This window comes from Macaca nemestrina, chromosome 1 (genome assembly GCF_043159975.1).
Source record: "Macaca nemestrina isolate mMacNem1 chromosome 1, mMacNem.hap1, whole genome shotgun sequence".
Lineage (NCBI taxonomy): Eukaryota > Metazoa > Chordata > Mammalia > Primates > Cercopithecidae > Macaca > Macaca nemestrina.
This window is the reverse complement of record NC_092125.1, coordinates 202,243,328-202,264,942: the sequence shown is the minus strand read 5'-3', so window position 1 is coordinate 202,264,942 and position 21,615 is coordinate 202,243,328. Positions and strand designations below refer to the sequence as shown.

Below are 21,615 nucleotides of genomic sequence, written 5' to 3'. Positions count from 1 at the left end.
TTCTGTCACTCCCACCCAGGCTGCCGCAGCACCTAGCCCTCCCTCAGCTCTCCAGGGACCTGTGTCTGTGTCTCTGAGTCCGTGGGAAGGGGCCCAGAGGCGCCCATGTTGCTAAATGACCAGGCGAGCAAGGACCTTTGACCCTGTTAACTGTGCCTCTGCTCCAGCTGCTGCCTGACTCGAGAAGATGTTCCCACATGTCATCCTGTGCCCCCTCTTTCCGGGGGCCTGAGAACTGAGCAAGGATCTGCTCACTCAGGCACGTAACGAATGCAACTCAGCACAAGCCTCCTGCCCCCGGCACCAAGCCAGCCTGGCTCCCGCACCCCACCCCACCCTAGCCCTGGCCTGGCCCAACACCTGCAGCTCCACCACAACCCAGCGCCTGAGGCCCCCCTTGCAGCCATGGTCAAGTTCCAGGAAGCTGAGCTGAAGCCCCACCTCCACCAAGCATGGGTTTGAAGTCCCAGCTCTGCCTGACTGTGGCCTTGAGCAGGGCACTTCCCATCTCTGGCCTCATTTTCCTATCCACAAAATGGGCCAACAACAGGGTTGTTATGAGGGGCCAGGGGACGTGTGTGAAGCTCCTAGCTTAGAGCACTGCATGAGACTGGTGCCATGTGGTAACAGCTAATCCTTCAAGAGCTTATCCTGTCCCAGGTATTTGCTGAGCACGTTATACATAGGAATTTGTTTCATCCCCGTAACAACCCTGTGAGGTGGGCATTGTTACCATCCCCACGTCACAGATGTGGAACCGAGGTCACTAAGCTCTGTCTTGGCTCTAGCCCAGGCAGTCTGGCCTCTGAGCCCCACTGAATGGCAGCCATGACCATCACAGCCACCAGGGAAGGCCAGCCATAAGAGGTCCTCTCCCACACTCCCAATCTGCTTTCCCCAACCCAGATCGGGGAAAGGATGAGTCACCCAGAGAGTCAGGGACAAAGATGGGGTCAGAGCCTAGGCCGCCCCCTCCCAGGCAGGGCTGGCCCAACCCCATCACATAATCTGATGAGATCAAGTGAGTTCAACCCAGGAGACAGGAACAAAGTCAGGGTCCCAGAGCTGGGCCTTTACCTGAGGGAAGCAAACAGCTCAGCAGCAAAATCCACAGAGTGAAGTTTATTCCCAACAAAGTTCCCCTCCCCCCTCCCCAGCCCGGGACAGGGACGGACAGGCTGGGCTGAAGATGGGGTTCCAGTGGCTGAGGGGCCTCTGAGAAACAAGGAAGGGCCCTGGGCCCCTAGGCCAAGCCGTGTCTGGCTCCCCAAGCCTGGCTGAGTCCACGGCGCCTCCCTGCCCAGCCCTCGGGAGAGGGGAGAGGGTGCTGGCTCCTGGGTAGTTCCAAAGTGGAGTGTGAAAATAGAGAGATATATATATTTATATGCAGTGGGCAGTCCAGCGTGGCACTCACACCTCTGTCTGGAAGTCACCATCCGGTGGTTCTGTGGGCTCCCAGGCTGCTGTCCGATGCAGAGTCAGCCGTTCTCGGGGCTTGGGGGGCAGCGAGCCCAGTGTCATAGATTTGAAGGTGCTCCAGCTCTGATGGCGCCGATGTTGGGACAAGCTGGGGCGCTCCCCGGGGCTGGGCTTATCCTGTGGAGGGAGCGGGAGGGGCCGTGGAGATGGTCCAGTATCCTCACCCATTGTACAGAAGAACAAACTGAGGAAGCCCAGAGAGGGCTGGTAATGCCCAAAATTATGGAGCAATCAGGTGTCAAAGCAGAGTTCAAATACAGACCTGCCTGGTTCCAGGGTGGGGCTCCTGACCCCTGCCTGTTCTCAGTGGCCCCCGGGACATGTCTCCTGCTGACCACTCTCCCTCCCAATCCTGGAGGACCTCCACCCCTGTTCGCCATCTGCGGCACCTTCCCCACCCCCAGACGGCCCCAGACTGTTGCCCATGCCATGGGGGAGGCCCTTGGTGAGACAGGCTGGGGATGCCTGGGAGGGGCAGGAGGGCAGGGAGGGCACGGGTCCCTCAGGCCCACCTCACCACACCCAGCCCGGGGGGACTCACGGTGCACACGCTCCGCTCGGCCGCCCCACCCGAGGACACACTCCACCGCTTCTCCCTCTGCAACGGGGGCCACCGGTCAGGCTTCAACCCCAGGGGCTGCTGCACCAGGTCAGGCCCTGAGCTTCGGGGCAGGGGCAGCCATGGGAGGAGCCCTCACCTTGGCCGTGGACTGGCTGCGGTAGCGGTCAAAAGTGTGGAACTTCTGGTTGAGCTCGTGGTAGAGTTCTGAATGCCGTTTCCGGGTGTGCATCACCTTCTAGGGGACACAGGGCATCAGAGGGTTGCTCCCTGAGGCAGAACCACGATCCCCCCTACCCAGGGCACTCAGCACCCCGGGCCCCCTACATCCCTCCCTGCTGCCAGCCCCTCTGGGACAAGCCCTGGTTCTCTTCACGTCGGTGCTATGGGCTTGGGCAGGGAGGGAATCATGGGAAGATCCCACAGAACCCACAGGCTTGGGCTCCTGGGGTCAGGCTCTGCAACAGAGCTTGGACTACTTTTAGGAATGGGGCCTCCAGGGACAGACACCGCAGCCAGATGTCCCACCGCCCAGCACACACACAGCCCTTACCTCAAAGTCCAGGTCTGAATACCGTAATTTCTTTCGCTGGGAAGGAGCAACAAGGAGGCGGTGGAGGAGAAGAAAGCTTTTTACCACATGCAGGGGCTTTAGAGACAGGAAGCCTGGCACCCCAGGGGTCTGCCCGCTGCAACTCCCCCAGCCCAGGCCCAAAAGTTAGGGACCCACATGGGGCAGCTTTTTGGGCCTCACTGAACATACACAGACACACATACACGGGTCAAATGGCATGGTGCGAACTTCCAACATGGCAGGCTGCGATGCCCACATGGAATCAGAGCCGATGCTCATTCTCTGTGCCCTAGAGCCCACCCTGCATCCTTCCCCATCTTGCCCCATTCTCTCTGCCAGCCATAGCTACCCCTCCCCTTGGAATCTTCCACTTGTCCTGCAAACACAGGGATTCAGGCTTTCAGAAACCTTCCTTTGACCTCACACTGTCCCTTTTCCTGCCAAACCAGGCACTGCCTCCCTGGCCTCTCTGCTCCCTCATGCCTCTCCTGGCTCTCCTTGCCCCAGACCGCTTTCAAGGCCCCAGTAAGCTGTACCGCACCCAGTGCTACTCAAGAAAGAGGTCTGAGAGTCTTAAAATGTTGGCACAGGAAGACCCATGAAGCCAAGGCCAACTTTCCCAGGTTACAGATGGGGAAACTGAGACCCAGGGAGGTGAAGGGAATCGCTCCCAGGCCTTCGAAGGTGGTACTAGGACCACCATCTGGATCTCCCAGGCCTGTGGACGTGCTGACCACCATGGGCCCATGGCACCCACTCTCCTGGTTTTCCTCTCCTCTCCCTACCTGCTTTCTCCCTGCTGCCCACCCTGGCTTCTCTAATACTAGGCACTCACGCTCTGCCCTGGCACCTTATCTTGCCTTTACCACACATCATCCTGTGTATCCTCCTCATCCTGGCCGCATCTCTCTTTCTGGGGGCAACAGGGCACCTCTCCCTGTCTGACGCCCCACACGCACTGCACGTGCAGCTCACACCAATGGAATGCACTTGTAATTCCCTGCCCAAACCTGCTCCTCCGCGCATCACAGTTGCCCACGCCAGAATTCTGGATGTCATCCTTGACCCCTCAAAGTGCTGCTGCATTTACTGCTGCCTCCCACACAAGGAGCCTGACGTCCGCCCTCATCAGTGGCCAGCAGGCAGGTGTCCACAGAACAAAACCCGCCATGACGCCAAGCGCGCCCTTCTCCGACGCTGGTGTTGTGTTTTGTCTTTGTTACGCCTTCCTGTTTTTGCCATCTGTGGCAGGAGCAGGCACCAAATGTTCCAGAAACATTTGGGGAGAAAAACTAAACTTGCGAGCCCCCTAGCTACTAACTTAATTTTCATTGTGTGGAGGATGGGGAGTGGGTTTCTGAGGCCGAGCAGGAACAGTCAATTGTGGCTAAGCCATGACTCTGGCCTCTTTCCTTAACCACACCCACTTCATGACTCCAATAAAGTTGTAGAATGTTCTAGAGTTCCACAGCAGGTCACTACTGTCTGTCTGTTCCCAGGGATCCTCTGCAGGGAGCAGACCTGAGGAGGCCAGCGGAAGGTGGAGCATTCACAGAACACACACAGGCAGGGACCCAGAGGGGTTTGCTTTTCCCAGGAAGAGATGGTCAGTTATCACAGGCCTGTGGGCGGCGCCTGCAGCTGATTTCAGGGACGCTAACAGCAGCAATCCCCAATTATCTAGCAGTTTCTACTTGCTCCACACGAAGATAAATGCATCATTCAATCCTCAAAACTACTCCACGAAGAGACTGCTACATTATCCCCACTTTGCACACAAGAAAACTAAGGCTCACTGATCTCACTGCCAATCACAGAGTCCAGACTGGAACTCAGACCTGCGTGATGCAGAAGCTCAGGCTCACACCCTATGATGTGGCTTCCCCAACAGCATAGCACACTGCCTGAGCCACAGTCTCCTGAAATGAGGACTCATCCCAACCAGTCACCCCAAGTAGGCCCTAAAGCAAGTACGAACGAGTCGAGAAGCGCACTTCCAGTGCATGAAGTCCCAGCGTGTCTGAGGGATTCACAGACCCCACAGAGCTGCCATGAGCAGAAACAGAGGGAGAAATGCTCAGTGTACCCACCCCCAGGGACTTTTACAAAAGGCTGCTCTGGGGAGGTTGAGGCTGTCCCTTCCTGGCTGCAGCCTGTGATTGACACACAGTCTCTGACACAGAGTCTCAGACACACACCCCATTCCCTACAGCCCCTCACCTCCAGGGAGCCCATCTTCATGGTAGAGCCAGGCACGGTGCGAGGCATGGTCCGGCTGCGCTCCCCTGGCTCGGGCACTTGGCGGGCGCTGGGTGTCGGTGGTGGCGGTTGGAAGGTCATTCCATAGGGATTCTGGAGAGACCCATAGGCAGGGCCCAGCCCCAGGCCCGAGTGGTCCACGGACAGGAAGCTGGGGTAGCCTTCAGCGTGGGCCACTGTCTTGGCAGCCCGCCGGGGGGTCCCCTCCGGCCGAGCCCTGGGGGCATCCTCACCGCCTCCACCCCCACCGCCAGGCTGCAGGCTCAAAGTCCGCCGAGGCAGCACCATGTAGTCCCCCTCAGAGCCCGGCTCAGTGGGCCGCAGCCACGTGAGGTCCAGCTGCCGCAGGCCGCCCTCCCCACACATGTACACAGGGTTGGCCTCCTGCGGGGGCGGCGGCTCCCCCAGCCCTGGTGAGGCTGCCATGGGCACCAGGATATTCCCAGGCAGTGGTGAGAAGCTGAGGCTGCCCTCAGGGCCCACGAGGCAGGACTTGGGCTCCTCATCCTCATCCAGGGACAGGCGGGATAGTGTGCCCGTGATGGTGGACGGGTTGCAAGTGTTGACCTCCTTGAACAGAACTGGGGGCAGGAGTGGGAGGGAGGGGGTGAGTCCTGAGGAGAAGGAACCTCCAGATGTCCTTGCCCAGGCTGGGGAGGTACCAAGCCCCTGCGCTTGGACAGGAAAGGAAACTGGGTTCTGGAGAGATGGCTGGGTGGTTGGTAATCTCTCACATACAAGAGGGGTTAAGAAGACAATGGCCCCAAAGTCCCCACAGTGAGACAGGGCAAGAAACAAAGGCAAGGCCCAGCTCCCAATGTCCTGGTGCAGGTCCCGACTTTGACCCCATAGCCCCAGGGCTGTCAAAGGGCTTTGTCTTCCCACCTCCCTGTGCAGCAGTTCCCCAGGAGACAGAAATGGAAAGCGATTCTGGTAAGAATCTGGAAATCATATAATAACGTAACACTCTGTACCGGGGTCCTGCTAAGGACTCGATGTTCCGTGATTCAGGCATGCCCCTGAGCCTCCAACCTGCCCTGGGAGGACAGTATTCTCTCCTTTACAGGTGTGTTCACTGAGGCTGAGAGAGGCAGGTTGTTTGCCCAGGGTCATACAGAAAGGGACATTCGCAGCCTCGTATCCAACTCAGGGCTGTCTAACTTCGAAGCTGGACTCCAGCAGCCAGAACTCCATCAGGGCCTCCCATGATGGGGCTCGGGGCCTCCCCTTCTCCAACCCCAGGGCCATTCTCAGCTCTGTCACGGCACACTCACCTGTTTGACAAGCCAGATCCACATCCTTTTCAAAGTCTGACTATAGGCGGAAAGGGAGGGGCAGGTGGGCAGAGGGAGGATTAATGTAACAGGGTGGGAGGAGGCTCAGGCTCTCCCCAGCCAGCTTTGCCCAGTCTGCCTGCCTGAGGGTTGCCCATGGCCCAGTCCACAGCCCAGCAGAGCCCAGGCATGGTCTACCCCAGCCCTACCTGATGGCTGGGAAAACTGAATGGGGGAAGGATTTCCCAATGCCACCCATGCATTAGTGGCTGAGCCTGAATCAAACCCAATCCCTATCCCAACCCTGCCATGGATGGGGAAGGTAAATGGTCTAGGGCAGGAAGACTGGGGTGTGGGGTGCCCAGAATCTGCCCAGGCCCTGCCCAGGCCCCTAACTCACCAGGATCTGCAGCTGCCCGTTCTTACATGAGTCAGGGGAGTCTTCGCTTTCATCAGCCCGGCACACCCCCATCTGGCACTTCACCACATCCTGGACCTGGGGACAGAGGGCGCCTGCTAGGCCTGCGGCCGCTGCAGGGCCCCCGACCACAGCTGGCTGTGCTTCCCACCCCAGATGCCCAGGCAAGTGTGGAAAGCAGGCAACACATCCAGCCTTGGGGAAGATGATGACACCTGGGTGGGGTGCAAGGGGAGGAGGAGACCCAGGATGCCAAGGATAAGCATAGGGGACAGTTGTGGGTACCCCGGGCTATCAGCTTCCACACTAAGGGCTGCCCAGATGGGGCCTGGAACACCCTGGTCAGGGCCTTGACCCTCCCGGTCTGCACAGTGGGGAAGAAGCCAGGGGCCTGGCAGGTGTGGTGGGTACACAGGGGCGGGAGAGGCCCAGCCCCACCTCTCGGCGCAGGAAGCAGTGCACAGCAGTGATGACAAAGCCCTGCGCAGAGTTGAAGACAGCAAAGAGGGCCTGGAAGAGGACGGAACGGCGGTCTGTCATAGCCAGGACGGCAGACATCCAGGTGAGCGCCAGCAGGGGCAGCACCACGCAGGAGCTCCAGAGTGAGGCCCTGAGGGGACAGTGGCAGAGCCCATCAGAGTGATACTCCAGGGGACAGGATGGCTTGAGCCTAGGCCTCCACTCAGCTGGAGCCCTTCAGCTCCCCAAGACTGGGAGGGCCCCAAACCCCAGGGCCTCAGTAATGTCCCCAAGCAGAGAGGGGCTGAGGAGCCGGAGCCAGAGAAACAGAACAGAGACCGAAAGCAGCGAACTACAGGGTCAGAGCAGGGACCAGGAAGGTGGGGAGGGACACAGAGACACAGTGGGACCGAGCCACAGACAGTGGAAAGGGACGGGGAGAAAGAAGAGGAGGTAGACAGAAGCAGATGCTGTTTCAGCCCCAACTTGCACAGAATCACCTGAGAAGCTTTTTTAAAATGCAAAGGGCCTGGATGGCATCCCCAGAGCCTAAATGGGTAGGCTAGGGAGGGGGACTGGAAGAGGGACAAAAAGACAATAACCAGTGAGAGAACGCATGCGACAGAGACACCCAGACAGAAAGATTAAAGAGGCAGAGCACGCCGGGGACATCCAGAGCATGAATCCTCAGGGAGAAGACCGGGGGCCAGGACCAGTGAAGCAGAACTCCCCACACACACAGAGAAGGTGCCAGGCTCCCAGGCACTGCTCAGAGCCTTGGGCAGAAGGATCAGAGCTGGGGCTGAAAGCTGGGGTTGGGGCCTCCCTGCCAGGGGAGGGCAGAAAAAAAGCAGACGGGGCCTGGCATCCGAGCCATTCCCACCCCTCCCTAACCTGCTACAGCACACGAGGGACAGCGGGGCCACCATACCCTCCCGGGCCAGGTGCCACACTCAGCCCACTCTCCTTTGCAAACACCCCCAGTGGGAGAGTCAGGCACAGCTCTGGGCAAGGCAGAGGGTGGCACCATTCCACAGAGACAGCCGGGGGAGGCCAAGGCAGAGAGATGGGCAGGGGGCCAAGACCTGCCCTAGGAAGAGCAGTTCAGGGCTGTTCAGCCTGGCAGGGGGCGGGCACAATGGGCTCTGAAGCCCCTGGAGGTGGAGCCAAGACCAAGAGAGGGTCTAATCACAGTAATAAGAGCTACGCTGATTAACCACCAATTCTCTACCAGGCCCTACACTGAACACTTTACATATATTACTTCAAATCGTGATCAAAATAACTCCAATTAACAGGCATGGGATTATTATCCCAATTTATAGATGAGGAAACTGGAGTGTGCCCAGCTGGGCAGGGAGAAGCACAGTTGGGATACAAACACAGCTTGACCGACTCCAAAGCCCAAGCATTGAAACAGCTAGTGCAGACAGGGTGAGGGAGGCAGACGGCAGCCCAAGACAGAGGGAGCTTCGCAGTGACGGTGCCAGCCGCCTCCAGAGGCTCTGAGCTCCCTGACCCTGCAGGTGTGCAAGATAAAGCTGGACCTCACTAAGCAGGGAGGCTCGGATGGATTTCAGGCCCTGGGTGGGAGGCTGGGCCTACGGTCTTTGTGGATTCGTCTCACCCTCGCATAACTGGGATTTTAAGATTCTCAGATGCTAGGGCGGGGGTCTCAGTGAATTAATTCTCTACCTACATGATTCTCTGTCTCCAACTGAGGGTGAGATTCAATGCCTCTGAAATGCTAAGTCTCAGATTCTATGACAGATGATAAGACTCAATGATTCACTCATTCTAACATGCTTAGCTTCTGATTGTCTTATTCTAAGATTCTATCATTCTAATTCTAAGGTTCTATAGCTCAAAAATTCTAAGGCTTAAGATTGTCTGAGTCTCTGTAGGTTGGGGGTGTGGGGCTGTGCAGGATAGAACATTAGCTGGGAGTGAGGGCAGGGGCGGGATCCAAGGGTGGGCGAAGGAACCGGGCACCTGTGGGAAGCACAGACATCCACTCCTCATCGCCTTGGCCACCTCTTGCCGAGCCCTTGAGAGTGTGTGGCGGCTGGCAGGAAAGGGTAAGCTTTCCAGGGCACTGGGCTGATATCCCTCCTCCTCCCCCCACCATGGGCACTGCCCCCCCAATTCCTTTGCCCCACCCACCCCCACCGCCCCCCAGGGGGCACGACTAACATGGCGTTCCTGGCCGAGGCTGAGCTGAGCAGGGGGCTGGGGACCGCTCCACACGCTGAGCAGGGGAGGAGCAGGCTGGCCCAGGGGCACCGCTCCGACCTCGGGGGCGGCACAGACATGGGAGAAGGAGGGGAAACACATGGGAAGCCGGGAGATGGGGCAGAGTGAGCCCCGAGTGGGGTGGGAGGGGAGGGCAGACGAGAGAGAGAGAGCTGGGTTAGGGTGGGTGAGGGGCTGCGGCTGAGCACTCCAGGTGCCCACCTTGCCTGCAACCTTGATGCAACCAAGGTTGGGGAGCCCCGGTCGCATCATCAAGCCCTGAGTCTCCAAGAGCACCCATGTCCCTCCCTCCCTGCACCATTTCCAGAAAGGCCAAGTCTCAGAGGCCCTCCCCTTACCCGGCCCTCTGCTTCTTGGATTTGTCGGAGATGCCATCACGTGCCATGAGCTTGTTGAAGACGATGATTCCGATGAGCATGTTCACCTGGGGGCCCAGTGGAGTGGAGTGGGGGAGACAGGATCACCAGGTGCCCTCCTGGCAGGGAAATTCCCACATGGGAGCTGGAGTGCAGGGAGGAGGTAGAGGGAGAAACAGGATGACCCTCTGGGGCCACGCCCCTTCCAGGATGCTGAACGGGCACGTACCAGGACAATGACGGCTGCAGGGCCCACAAAGGCGTAGAGCAGGCCGCCCTCCAGGGAGAGCCAGCAGCTGGGGTGGGGGAGAAGAAGGGTGTCAGACACCCGGCAGCCTCCCTCCCCACCCTCAAACACCACCCCTCAGTCCTCCCAGGCTGCCATGCCCGCATGGCCAGTGCAGTCTGAGCCCCACACAGTGAGAGTGATCCACTGGCTCCCGCTGAGCCTCGGTTTCCCCTCCAACAAAGGTCCAGAACATTAGGCTCATCCCCCAGGGCTCCCATGGGGATGACACAAGGCTGACTCCTGAGCTAAACAGTCCCTTAGGGATTACCCAGTCCCAGCACATTCCCTCAGTCAGGGAAACTGAGGCTCAGAAATGGGGAGGAACTTGCCCAAAGACCCACAACAGGCATGGGCCAGGATTTCAGCTGGCCGCCCTGTCCAGTTCCCTAACAGATCCACTAACCCCTACTACCCACCACGGGAGGCCCACGTACTAGCTGGATGTACCGTATCCTTTGGTTCGGGTAAAGCCAACAGACACGGCCACCACCAGGGCAGGCAGACCTGGGGGAGTGGGGGCGCCAGAGTAAGACGGCTGCTGGTCTTCAGGGACCCCTTGTTCTCCCAGACTCCCAGCCCAGCTGACCCCTGTGCCCAGAGAGCTGGGCCAGGGCCAAAGCTGAACCTCTCTGGCTGCCCCTGCCCACCAAGGCCCAGCAGCAGAGTCCAGCACTGGCCCTGCTCACCCCAGCCCAGGCAGAGGAAGCGCTTGCGAACGAGGCGGGTGCGCATCCGCCCAATGACAGCCAGGTAGGACTGCCAGGCCTCGGTAAGCACCCAGCAAAAGGAGGAGAGAAAGAAGAAGTGCAGGAAGGCAGCCGTCATGGTGCACACGCCCTGCAGGGAGAGGGAATGGGAGGGAGTGGCCCTGAGCAGCCGCCAGGGCAGGAGGCGCCGGGCTTCCCACGCCCGCTGCTGGGCGCTGCCACAGCCGCCCACCTGAGCCCCGCCCCCCACAGAGCCCTGCCAGGCTCCCCCGCCTTCCTGCACCCACACACAGCACGACACGGGCCTGGTGACACACACACAGCACTCGGCATCTAGGGAGGCGGGTGGGCAGGCCGCCCACGCACAGACGCGGCTGGCAGGGAGGGGGACAGACATGAGCACCTGCCACATCACAGCCGGGCAGGCCCCGTGCCTGGCGCTGTGCAGAGAAGGCCAAGGGGGCATAGGGAACAGTCTGCACAGGTCATCCACAGGTAGGTGGCAAAGGAGGCCTCACTCGGGCTCCCACACGCTCACAGACACGAGGAGGCCCAATGCCACCTGCCCAAAACACACCCGGCGCTCAGCTCACACACACATTTGCTGATGTTCACAGACGTTCCTCACTTGAGTACACACCCCCTCTCCAACGTCTTCACATACGGTCTCACACACTATTTCATACACACTCTAATCTCAGCATGGGGCACGCACACGCCACCACTGATGGACATACAAGCAAACACACACACTGCGCTCTCCACCCTCACCCCTCCACCCTCCACCCCGCTCACACCCTGGCAGCCCTGGAAGCCTGCACCTGCCTTGCTCAGCACCCGGGACTGGCCCACGAGGATCAGGATGTTGGATGCCAAGATGGAGAGGCAAAAGTTCAGCAAGATGATGGAGCGCTCAGATTTTATGAACCTGCCGGGGCACAGCAGGCAGAGACAGAGGCACTGGCTGCCCTACCCGACCTGGTGTGGCTGGCCACCTCCCGCGCCCCTCCCCCCTCACCAGCCACCAGAGCCAGGTGTCAGACCTACCTCCAAAAGGCGGCATAGATGGCGAGCAGAGTGAGCAGTGCCATGCACGACACCGCACAGCCGATCACCAGGGGGACCGAGGGGGAGCCCGCCAGCTCCAGGGTCTGGAGAAGATGGGCAGATGGTCAGATGGGCAGACGGTCAGATGGGTAGATGGTCAGATGGGTTGCTGGGAGAGGGGAGCTGCAGGGGTGCCCCGTTCCTTCATCTACCACAGACTGGCATACCCATAGGCAGAAGGGCAACACCTTCTAAATGTTGTACTCATGCATGCACAGAACAGACCCAGGTATCCATGTGGACACATATTTATGCTCAGTCACCTGCACTCTTCCACACACCCAGACACACACATGTGCACACACACACACACACACACACAACTGGCCACTGCTGCATACCCCCAGGCAAATATCATTGCTGTCAGCATAATCCCAGGGACACAGACTTCCACGTGCAATCCCACAAGTGCACCTGCAGATGCACATTCAGGATCACCCAGGTGCCTGCCAACACCATCACTGATGACTGCTGGAAGCCCAGGGCCTCCTCCCTTGTCCAGCCCAGGCACCTCTGTTCCACTCACCAGGTCCTTGGGCGGCTGGGCCAGCACAGCAAAGGTGGACAGGTGCTGGCACTGGCAGCGGGTGTGAGCTGCCTGGGTCTCCAGGGTCTGGCAATTTTCAGTGTCCCAGTCTCCTGAGCTGGCATCTCTTGGGTAGGGGAGAGATTCAGTGAGCCCCAGGCCAGCTACATGGCCTTGCCCCCAGTCCTGGCCACTGCCCAAGGACAGGCTACATCCACAGTAAGGCCACATCCACGAGGCAACAGCAGGGAGGCCCAGGATATGTTCTTGACCCCTTAGGCTAGGATGGCACCAAAAATCCCTCTTGCCTTTCAGGCAGGAGACCCCTTTCTGACAAGGGGCCCTAGGGCTGCTCCCTTCCTCACCCAGAGGAGCCACCCAACTCACGCTCTGGAGTAGTCCCAGCTGGCGCAATGGGGATCCGTGGTGCCCTAGGGAGCAGAAGACATGAGTGCAGTCTAAAGAGGGAAGCTCACCACACCCCACCACTGCCCATGCCATGGGGGCCACAGCACCTCCCACACAGGTCCAAGGTTCAGCCCACCATCAGGGACAGAGTGCGTCCCACCAGGCAGGCCTCTGGCCACCCAGGTTGGGGTGCACCCAGGGTTTCTGCGTGGATCTCCACTCACATTGATGATGTAGGAGAGCTCCACAGTGATGAGGGGCTCGGCTGGAGGCTGGGTAGGGGGGCGCACAGTCACTGTCATCACCCGCGATGTGACGGCCAGTGGGGGCCTGGGGGACAGGTACTGAAGTCAGCTCCTGCCAGCGGGTGCCAGCCCCCATCAGAAACCCTGAAGCTGCTTTGGACTGGGGGGGCAGAGGTTTCCAGGGAGCCAAGACCTAGGGGAAGGCCTAGCTCAGTGGGGTCCAGGACCTCGGGTGAGGTCTAGAGCTCTGTCCATCACGCCCTGGGTGGCAGCCCAGCCTCTGGGAGCAGCATGGATATATTTGAGAAGCACGTATCCAGAGCCAGGCAAGGGGTTCCTGAAGGCGGAGGAGGCTGCCATGGATCTCTGCAGCCAGCACTGGCTCAGTCCTCCTTCCCTTACCTGGGCCTTCCTGGACCCTCAGCAGCCCCATCCACCCATCCCCAGGACTCACCTGGGGGGCGGCAGGATGAGGCCAAGGGTGCGGTAGAGCACAGCACCAATCACAAAGTAGGAGGACTCATCGGGGTCTGCTGGGAGGAGGCGCTGGTGGGAGTGGCCCGGGCCAGGGGGCACCGTTCCTGGGCCCCTCCCCCTGCCAGGGCTGCCTGCTGCCCCAGATGTGGCTGGCTTCCCTGGGGAGGAGAGGCTGAGCACCTCCTTGGGCAGGAAGAGGCGGTCCTCTGAGTGCCGCACCCAGTCCTTCATGCCCCGGCGGCCCCGCATGGGGAACGTGATGTCACTGGACACAGCTGAGACGGGCTCTCGCTGAATGCTGATCACTGCAGTGGGAGAAGGGTGGGCAGAGACAGACAGAGGGGCAGAGGCAAAGGGTGGCAGACCAGGGGAAGAGATAGATGTAAGGGAAACACGTACCAGGAAAGGAAGATGAGGACACCGAAGTTGGTACAAACACAGAGACAGAGAGATGTACACAGAGAAACAGACCACACAGAGAAGAAGGAGAGGGTGGAATGTGGAGAGAAAGACACAAATATGGGGTTAGGTAGAGGAAAGACGGAACCTCCTGAGTTCTGGCACATTCAGGACCCCCTCCCCTGCCTGCCTCCTTCTACCTAGATTGTCCGTGACAATCAGAGAGCTCTGGAAGGCCTTGAGAGCATCGCCCACCAGGTGAATGAAGTCCTCCACGACACGGAGCAGGTGCACAGAGCCAGGGGACACCTGGGGACAGAGAGTGTGTAAGGGTCCAAGGCAGGGTGGGTCACGGGAGGAGAAGCTGGCAGCTGTGCCCCGCACCTGCTGAGCATCGTCCCACTTCTCCTTGTTTTCCGCATCCACCATGAAGCTCACCACCTGGAAGAAGCGCTGGGGAGAGAGCAATGAGTGGCAGGGGGTCCTAGCCCCAGGGAACAGGGGGTTTCCCCCACTACAGCCAAACTTGCTGCCTCTGCAGCAGACTCTGCCTAGGGGCCTGGCCTCCCCCTTCAGTCTGGGCCTTCTCCACCCTCCGCCCTCCTTCCTCCTAGGCGGTACCTGCACATCATCAGCTGAGGGCACGTAGGTGGCCCTCTTAAAGGTGTCAGTGACATTCCTCAGAATGTCCACAGAGAAGAGCAGGTCCCCACTATAGTAGGTGCGCCGGGCCAGTAGCTCCTGCAGGCTGCGCACCACCTGTGACATGCCCTCGCCCGCCAGCATGCGCTGCCCCTTGGCCAGGTGCTCCCTAAGCTGTAGGTGATGAGGGGGCCACAGTCACTGAAGTGTCAGGAGCTGGAACCAGACCCTGGCCCATCCCACTCCAGTCCACCCACTGCTTGCATCCACGGGGAGAGAAAGGGGGAAAGGGTCAAAGAGGCTCAAAGGGGCGCACAGGGGAGACAGAATCCGAGAAAGAGACTCATAAAGACAGAGAGAATCCCAAAGGGTACTTTAAAAAAGACTGAAATAGAAACACCTAGAGAAAAAAAGGTGTTCAGATGTACATATGAAAGATATAAGCACAGTATGGGAACAGGGTACCTCCCCATCCCAAAGGGGTCATGTGTAATGAGTGTGTATGTGTGGGCGCGCGCGCGCGCGCACACACACACAGTCTCTTTCTCTCTTTCTCTCTCTCACTCTCTCTCAACACAAGCTCTAAATGCATTCACACAATTAATACCCAGTTACAGTCAAACATGTACACATATTTGCTGACACTGCTCTTACCCTATGACTGGCCCTGGGCTGGGCGCTGGGGACACAAAACTAAATTCAATGTTTCCCCTGCCTTCCAGGAGGCCCCAGTCTAGCAGCACACACAGATACTTGGATGAGCACCTAATGACTGAGGAGCTCATTCTGCAGGAGTGCAGAGGTAGGCACCAGGGATAAAAGAAGACACTTGAGAGTCAGGCCTTGAGGTATGAGTAGGAGTTTGCCAGACAAGGAGAGGCACAGCCAGGCAGAAGTGGGCACAGCATATGCCAAGGCACGTGGGAATGAGTGAGAATCACGCTCCCTCCACCCCTTAGCAGAGTCTGAGACAGATTCTGCGGTGCCCCAGCCCAGCAGGGCGCACTCACTGACAGATACAGGTAGCGGTACTCATGGGAGATGCAGCGAGCAAAGCTGGGCAGCCCCCAGTATGCCACGCCTTGGGCACTGAGGAGACAGCGGCGGCTGGCAGACCCTGCAGGGCAATAGGACAGAGGTCTGGGCATGGGCACTGAGCTCTCACCCACACTCCTCCACACCTCAGAGAGGCTGGGGGTGCAGAAGGGGGGCAATGAGAAGGGGGGCAATGAGAATGAACGGGGAAAGCCACCTGCCCCTTACCTGAGGCATTCGGGGGGCACTTGTTGTAGATGATCTCACCAGCAGCTGCCTTCTTCCACGTCATCAGCATCACGTACTCATCCCTGCACATCTCGTGGAAGGCTGTGGGTGCAGGAGTAAGGCTCAGCTGGGCCCGTACATGGGGCCCCCAGCCCCCAGGGTCATTAGGGCAGTACCTGGACACCTCTTCTCACTACAAGGCTTCACCTCCTCTCCGGTGCCCTCGCAGGGGTAGCCCTGCGTGCCCGTGGCCTGGCACATGCGGAAGCGGCGCTGCCAGCCTGTGTCACACGTCTTAGAGCACAGGCTCCATGCATTCCATGGCCCCCACTTGCTATCAGTGGCTGTGGGAGAGGGGAGGCATGAGTGGGCCCAGGTGCCCCCATGGCCAGAGCTGCCACCTGCCACCCCTGGGCCAAGCACTCACCTGGGCACTCGAGGTTGCTGCACTCCCGGGTGTCAGTGAGGGCACCCGTGCATGTGGCCCAGGCTGGGCCCGCCACACTGCACTTCCGGCTGCGCTGCTGGGTCCCATTGGCACAGGACGTGGAGCATGGGCCCCAGGGACCCCATTCTAGCCACTGGCCTTCCACTGCATGGGGAGACACAAGCAGGGGTGGCTGTTGAGCAGGATGTGTGAGGGCTGGTGGTGTGGAGCACCAGAGGGAGACCCAGAGCCTGCTAGGCATTCAGATTTGAGCCAGGCCAGACCCACTGGAGTGGGGAGGGGAGGGGGTTATGAGGGAGGCTGGAGTGAGCAGGTAGTGCCTGGGCCTCATGCTGCCTGCCTGCCACCAGTTCCAGAAATACAGGACATCTCTCCTCTTAGCACCAGGCACAACTCACTTCTGGCTAAGGGAAGGGGCTGCAGGGGTGTCTTCTGATCTTTGCCAGTACATCAGCCGAACTTTGTGTCCTCTCACAGTCCAGCTGGCCATGCACCAAAATGCAAGGGCAGCCCACGACTTGGAGAAAGAGTGGTCCCCTTTTGATGGAGTCACAGGGTACTAACTCAAGTCAGGGCTAGGGGGTCACCTCGCACACAGGCAGGCATACTTCTCCAGTCTCCCCATGCTTGGTCAAAGTTTACGGGGCTCCCAGGGGCAGGTCACTGGACCTGATTGCCTCCCCAGGTCTCCCAACCCCCCACCGGGCTGGCCAGCGCCCTCATGGAAGCCCACGGGCGCTACTGACCCGGGCAGGCAGCCATACTGCAGAGCTTAGTCTGCAGCTCGGGACCCTCGCAGGCCTTGCCGCCGTGCTGTGGGGGCACGCAGGTCCGCATCCGGCTCCGGGACCCCCGCCCGCAGCTGCGGGAGCACAGGCTCCAGGACCCCCACTCCTCCCACACGCCGTGCACTGCAAGGAAGCACGTGGCCGGTGGCTGGGCGGCACCATGGCCCCGCCCACCACCAGAGCCTGCCCATCCGCCCACCAATCAGGAGCTCCGCAGCTCTGCGGCTGCTCCTCATTGGCTCTGCCCCGGGTTCTGTTGACAGGGGGATCTCCCAGGGCCCCACCAAGGCACGACCCTTCGAAGGGATGTGCAAGACCAAGGCTTCTGGTCCTAATTCACATAGGATAGCCCCTGTGGACGCCTGGACAAGGAGGCCAGGACCAACAGAGGAGGAGAACCAGGGGTCCTCTCCTGAGGGCACAGGAAAATTCAGGAAAGGACCCAGGATCCACGCCATTCCACCCCTCCCCACCCCACCCCTAGACCCAGAGCCTCAATACAACACAGCAGTGCGGGGGCAAGAGAAGTGCCCTTCCCAGCCCCAAGCGCAAAGACACACAAATAAACATGAACCTCTACACAGACACCGACACACCGAGCTCACACTCTGGAACACAGCTTTGCCCCAGGGCTTTGCAAACTCCTGCCACACCCCCAGGTACCAAGAGCCCTTCCCAGGTAGGCCCTGCTCTAAATCCACAATACCACTGGCATGGCCTAGGCCCCACTTCACCCCCTCACGGAGCAAGGAGCAGGACTGGCTGAGGCTGCCCTGCCCTTACTGTCTCAAGCAAGCACATGCATTTCCTTAACAACTACACACTCAACTGAGGGAGGCTTGGGGGAGGCTCCCTGGAGAGGGGGAGTCCAAAGGAGGGAGGGGAAGGTCAGGGAAGTGGCATTTGTCTTAGATCTTGAAGGATAGGCTGAATTTGAATAGCCAAGGTAGGGGAGGAAGGATAGGACAAGAATCAGCAAATGCAGGGAGGTGGGAAAGTGCGCAAGCTACCGATATGGCCAGATCGGAGTGGGTAAAAACATGAGCCTTGGTTACCAGGATGCAGGCATTGGGGGAATGATGTGCCCAGAACCGGACCCAGTAGCATGGGCCCTGGTCTGATCCATCTGTGCCCCCAGTGCCCTGCGCCAGGCTGGCATGGTGCACAGTTGGGCATGGTGTGGGGAGCAGCCACATTTATTGAATGAAAGGAGGAGGCAACCAACCATTTTGGAGATTAATCTGCCCGAGTACCAGGCAGGACCTAACCCTGCAGGCAGATGGGGTGGGGAGGAGGATGGGCCTACCTGGGCAGGTGGCTGAATTGTTGCAGGGCCGGGTCTCCCGCAGGGGCCCGCTGCACAGGGTCCCATAGGGGGAGGACACGCAGGAGCGGGTCCGCACCTGCAGACCCTGCCCACACGTCAGGGAACACACGCTCCACGGGGACCACTCCTCAGCCGCCGGGTCGCCTACGAGAGAGGGACAGCGTCGGCGGCAGGGGGCACCTCCCAAGCACTCAGTCTCATAGGGATAGGGGGAGCGGCAGTAAGGTGGGGGCAGGCATCAGAGGGATCCTCCTACCCTGACCCCAAGTAACAGACTCTTCAGGAGGCCACCCAGCCCTTCCCACAAGCTTCATGTGGCACAGATGCGACTGAACTCCAGGACAGAGACAGACAGGCACACACCAAGCACACACGCCACCAGACACACACAGTCGGGCCCCCGCCGCAGAGGAAGGGAGGCGGGCCCGAGTTACCTGTCTGTGCCATGTATAGCCCAGGCTCATCTGCAGACCTCGGCCACTGGGTTTTCACTTTCGGTTCCTCTTCCGGCTCCTCACCTGGAACACGGAGGTGGTGGCAGGGGCTCAGCAAAGGCCAGCTAGGTCCTGCCACAGTGGCACAGTGAAGGCAGCCTTGCTTGCCCTCCGCCTGAGGGCCTGGAACCAACTGCATGATGCTCTCTCAGAATCACATCCTGCCCTCGGTCCCACCACTACTGCTTCAGACAAGGAAACTTAGGTTCAGAAGGCTACACAGGACTAGCCCCTGGCCTCACAGTCATCTTTTCCACCTCTTGCCTCAGCCAGATGTGGGGGAGATTTAAGGGGCACGGCCACCCACATGAAAAAGTTCTGGGAACGCTTCTGTGCCAAGTGCGGCCCATACCCCTCTCCTTTAGTCCTCTCACTGGAAAGAAGAACCATCATCTCTGTTTACAGATGAGGAAACTGAGGGCTAGAAAGGGGAAGTGCCTTGTCCAAGAGCACACAGCTGCATTTGCTCCTCCACTGGACTGACTTCTAGGGACTGAAGAAACATCCAAGCTGAGCTGCGGCAACCCTGGCCCCGAGCCTATCTCTGAGATACAGTTCATGCTCCTCAAGCAGCACTGGACTATGACCTGGAGGCACAGGTCAGAATGCCACCCCATGAGACCCAAGGGGCCTAGGGCAGGTGCCCACATGCAACAGACCTTTCTCCTGCTGGCCCTGAGGCCAGGAGAGCAGCAGGTGCTTGAGGAGGCCAGGCTACCTTCACCCTGGCCTCACCAGGCTCTCAGCTGTCCTGATTTATGTGTCTGGTCTAGGCCTTGGAAGCACTACTAGCCCTGGTGGCTTCCATTCTCCAAAGCCTGGCCCTCCTGCACAGACATGCGCTCATCAGGGCCCTCTCTCACAATGGGGTGTCAGGGAGGGGCAGACATGGGCGCAGAAGGGAAAGGCCCAGCAGCCTCTGCATGAGCAGGTGGGACTGGAAGAACCTTTGAGGATGGGCTCACCCCACGCTGTCCCCAGAGTATTAGGTGCTCCTCTCCCCCACCTCCAGGCTCCTTCCTAATCCTAAAAGCCGGCAGCACATGACAGGCGCTCTGAGTGTGAAGAGAGCCACCAGGGCTGCCTCTTCCTGCCCCCTGCTGCCCAGCCCAGGCACAGCAGCCGAGAGGAAGCTCTTTCTCACCAAGCATGAGGAGCTGCCACCCTGAGCAAACCCGCTGCCTGGGGGCTCGGAACTGCCATCCAGCTCAGCCTCTGGTCTCATCCACTCTGGGGCCTTTCCCTCCATGTCAGTCACCAGCCCCAGGGCCTGAGCCACACGGTCCCTGAAATTTCTCCATCTCTGAAACCTGGACTCCCAGAAGAGCTTTGGAGTGAGTTAACCCTGGATCCCAAACGGGGTGTTGACACTGACCAGCTGCGTGGCCTCAGGCAGGTCTCTTCACCTCTCTGACCCTGCTTTATCCTCTGGAGAACAACATTCATTATACTCCGTCCCCAGGACTCGTGAGGACCCCCTGCCAGGAGGGCCCGGAACCCCTCAGCCCCCTGCTTGGCACACGGCAAGAACTCAGAAGACAGTCGCTCTCATTTATTTTTATCATCTCCCTTCTCTTCACAGCCTCCACCCCTTCCAGCCCCTCGTGTGCTACCCGAGCCTACTCCCTCTGAATAGCATCTGCAGTTCCACTTGGCCCCTGCCTCTCTTGGGACCACAGAGGAGGTGGCAGGGCCAGGCGTGCCAGCTCCTCGATCCCCTCCCCCAGCCTTCCGTCATGCCCGCTCAGCCGTCCCCAGCCCTGGAGCCTTGTGACAAGCTACCCTCTCCACGCCCACCCCCAGGCTGCTGAAGAAATCTATGGCTGTGCCAACTGGCACCGTGACAGCTTCAGGGGCTCCACATCCGCTGGGCACCCGGGGCTTCTCAGTGGCCCTTCTTGGCTCCATTCCCTCCTCATTCCCCACCGCGGCCATACTGCACCTTGTCCTCTCTCCTCAAGCCCATCTCTGCCCACTCTCTCAGCGATGACCTCGACATCGGGAGCCCCCAACTTCTTGCCCAGCCTCTCCAACTACCAACTTCCCTGCAGCCCTTCTCCCCACAAAGGCCAGCTCTGTGGCCTGGGCCTGCATCCCCCTCCTCCTGCCTTCAGGAGGGCTCCACCCATTATCCCCTCTCGTCAGCACCCATCAGCATTCTCCCCTTGCAGCAGCCCAGGAACGGATCCAGGCCTCCTCCCTTCTTGGACAGGCCCTGCTCTGACCCTCTGCTTCCCACCATCAGTGACTGGTCCGCAGCCGGCACTCTGGTTTTTCACCTGACACACCACTTCCTGGCTCAAATGTCACCTCCCCTGTTAATCCACTGCAGTCTGGCTTCTGCCCACATCTCTCTGCTGAACGTGCTCTTGATAAAGTCATCAGCGCCCTCCGTGTTGCTAAATCCTGTGGACACTTTGCAGACCTGGTCTTGCTTCACCCCTCAGCAGCATTTGGTCCTGTTGACTCGTCCTGCCTTGAAGCACTCTCCTGGTTTCCCACCTCTCTAGCTACTCTGTCCCCATCTCCTTGAGTGGTCTATTTTCCTGCTGTTTCCCATATCAGGAGTCCATGCTTTGTCCTGTTTTCACTGCAAGCGCTCCCCACAGGCTTAATTAACCCCCTCTGAACCAATGCTCCCAAATCATCATCCCCCGGCCCTGCCTTTCCTGTGCTCCACTCCTGGATATCCTCCTGCCTCCTGAGCAGTTCTCCTGACCATCAAATTCAGCATGTCCAAGAGGCCCCTCTCAAACTTCTACCTGCTTGTTTCCCCACCCTCTTTGCCTAGAAAACTCCTACTTGACCTTCAAAACCCACCTCAAATGACTTCTCATCTATGGAGACTTCCATATTGTCAACTC

General features: G+C 59.4%; 1 protein-coding gene and 1 long non-coding RNA gene across 14 annotated transcripts in view; one reads left to right on the top strand and one right to left on the bottom strand.

Moving 5' to 3' along the window:
* Positions 1-1,107: 1,107 nt before the first annotated feature.
* The window catches only part of LOC105494619 (adhesion G protein-coupled receptor B2), a 36,943-nt gene continuing 16,435 nt past the window's right edge, over positions 1,108-21,615 (bottom strand). For 2 of the 13 annotated variants that reach the window (XM_011763189.3, XM_024796841.2), the window contains exons 3-31: positions 18,692-18,775; positions 18,237-18,401; positions 16,889-17,053; positions 16,122-16,286; positions 15,871-16,038; positions 15,695-15,796; positions 15,442-15,548; positions 14,411-14,605; positions 14,174-14,242; positions 13,990-14,098; positions 13,368-13,695; positions 12,893-12,998; positions 12,648-12,691; positions 12,261-12,387; positions 11,675-11,778; positions 11,453-11,555; positions 10,607-10,757; positions 10,355-10,424; positions 9,861-9,927; positions 9,614-9,699; positions 9,216-9,314; positions 7,002-7,173; positions 6,546-6,641; positions 6,146-6,185; positions 4,833-5,452; positions 2,592-2,627; positions 2,178-2,276; positions 2,021-2,077; positions 1,108-1,596 (exon numbers count right to left, since the gene is read on the bottom strand). In XM_011763189.3, the coding sequence (XP_011761491.2) occupies positions 1,411-1,596; positions 2,021-2,077; positions 2,178-2,276; positions 2,592-2,627; positions 4,833-5,452; positions 6,146-6,185; positions 6,546-6,641; positions 7,002-7,173; positions 9,216-9,314; positions 9,614-9,699; positions 9,861-9,927; positions 10,355-10,424; positions 10,607-10,757; positions 11,453-11,555; positions 11,675-11,778; positions 12,261-12,387; positions 12,648-12,691; positions 12,893-12,998; positions 13,368-13,695; positions 13,990-14,098; positions 14,174-14,242; positions 14,411-14,605; positions 15,442-15,548; positions 15,695-15,796; positions 15,871-16,038; positions 16,122-16,286; positions 16,889-17,053; positions 18,237-18,401; positions 18,692-18,775 (3,920 nt within the window). In that variant the 3' untranslated portion in view covers positions 1,108-1,410. The remainder of the gene's footprint in view (positions 1,597-2,020; positions 2,078-2,177; positions 2,277-2,591; positions 2,628-4,832; positions 5,453-6,145; positions 6,186-6,545; positions 6,642-7,001; positions 7,174-9,215; positions 9,315-9,613; positions 9,700-9,860; positions 9,928-10,354; positions 10,425-10,606; positions 10,758-11,452; positions 11,556-11,674; positions 11,779-12,260; positions 12,388-12,647; positions 12,692-12,892; positions 12,999-13,367; positions 13,696-13,989; positions 14,099-14,173; positions 14,243-14,410; positions 14,606-15,441; positions 15,549-15,694; positions 15,797-15,870; positions 16,039-16,121; positions 16,287-16,888; positions 17,054-18,236; positions 18,402-18,691; positions 18,776-21,615) is intronic. The other 11 variants (XM_024796842.2, XM_071096989.1, XM_024796844.2 and 8 more) reach the window with 11 other exon arrangements.
* On the top strand, positions 9,014-11,557 carry LOC105494618 (uncharacterized). Its single transcript, XR_011623707.1, has 2 exons — positions 9,014-9,100; positions 11,433-11,557. It is a non-coding gene; the product is annotated as an uncharacterized lncRNA (long non-coding RNA).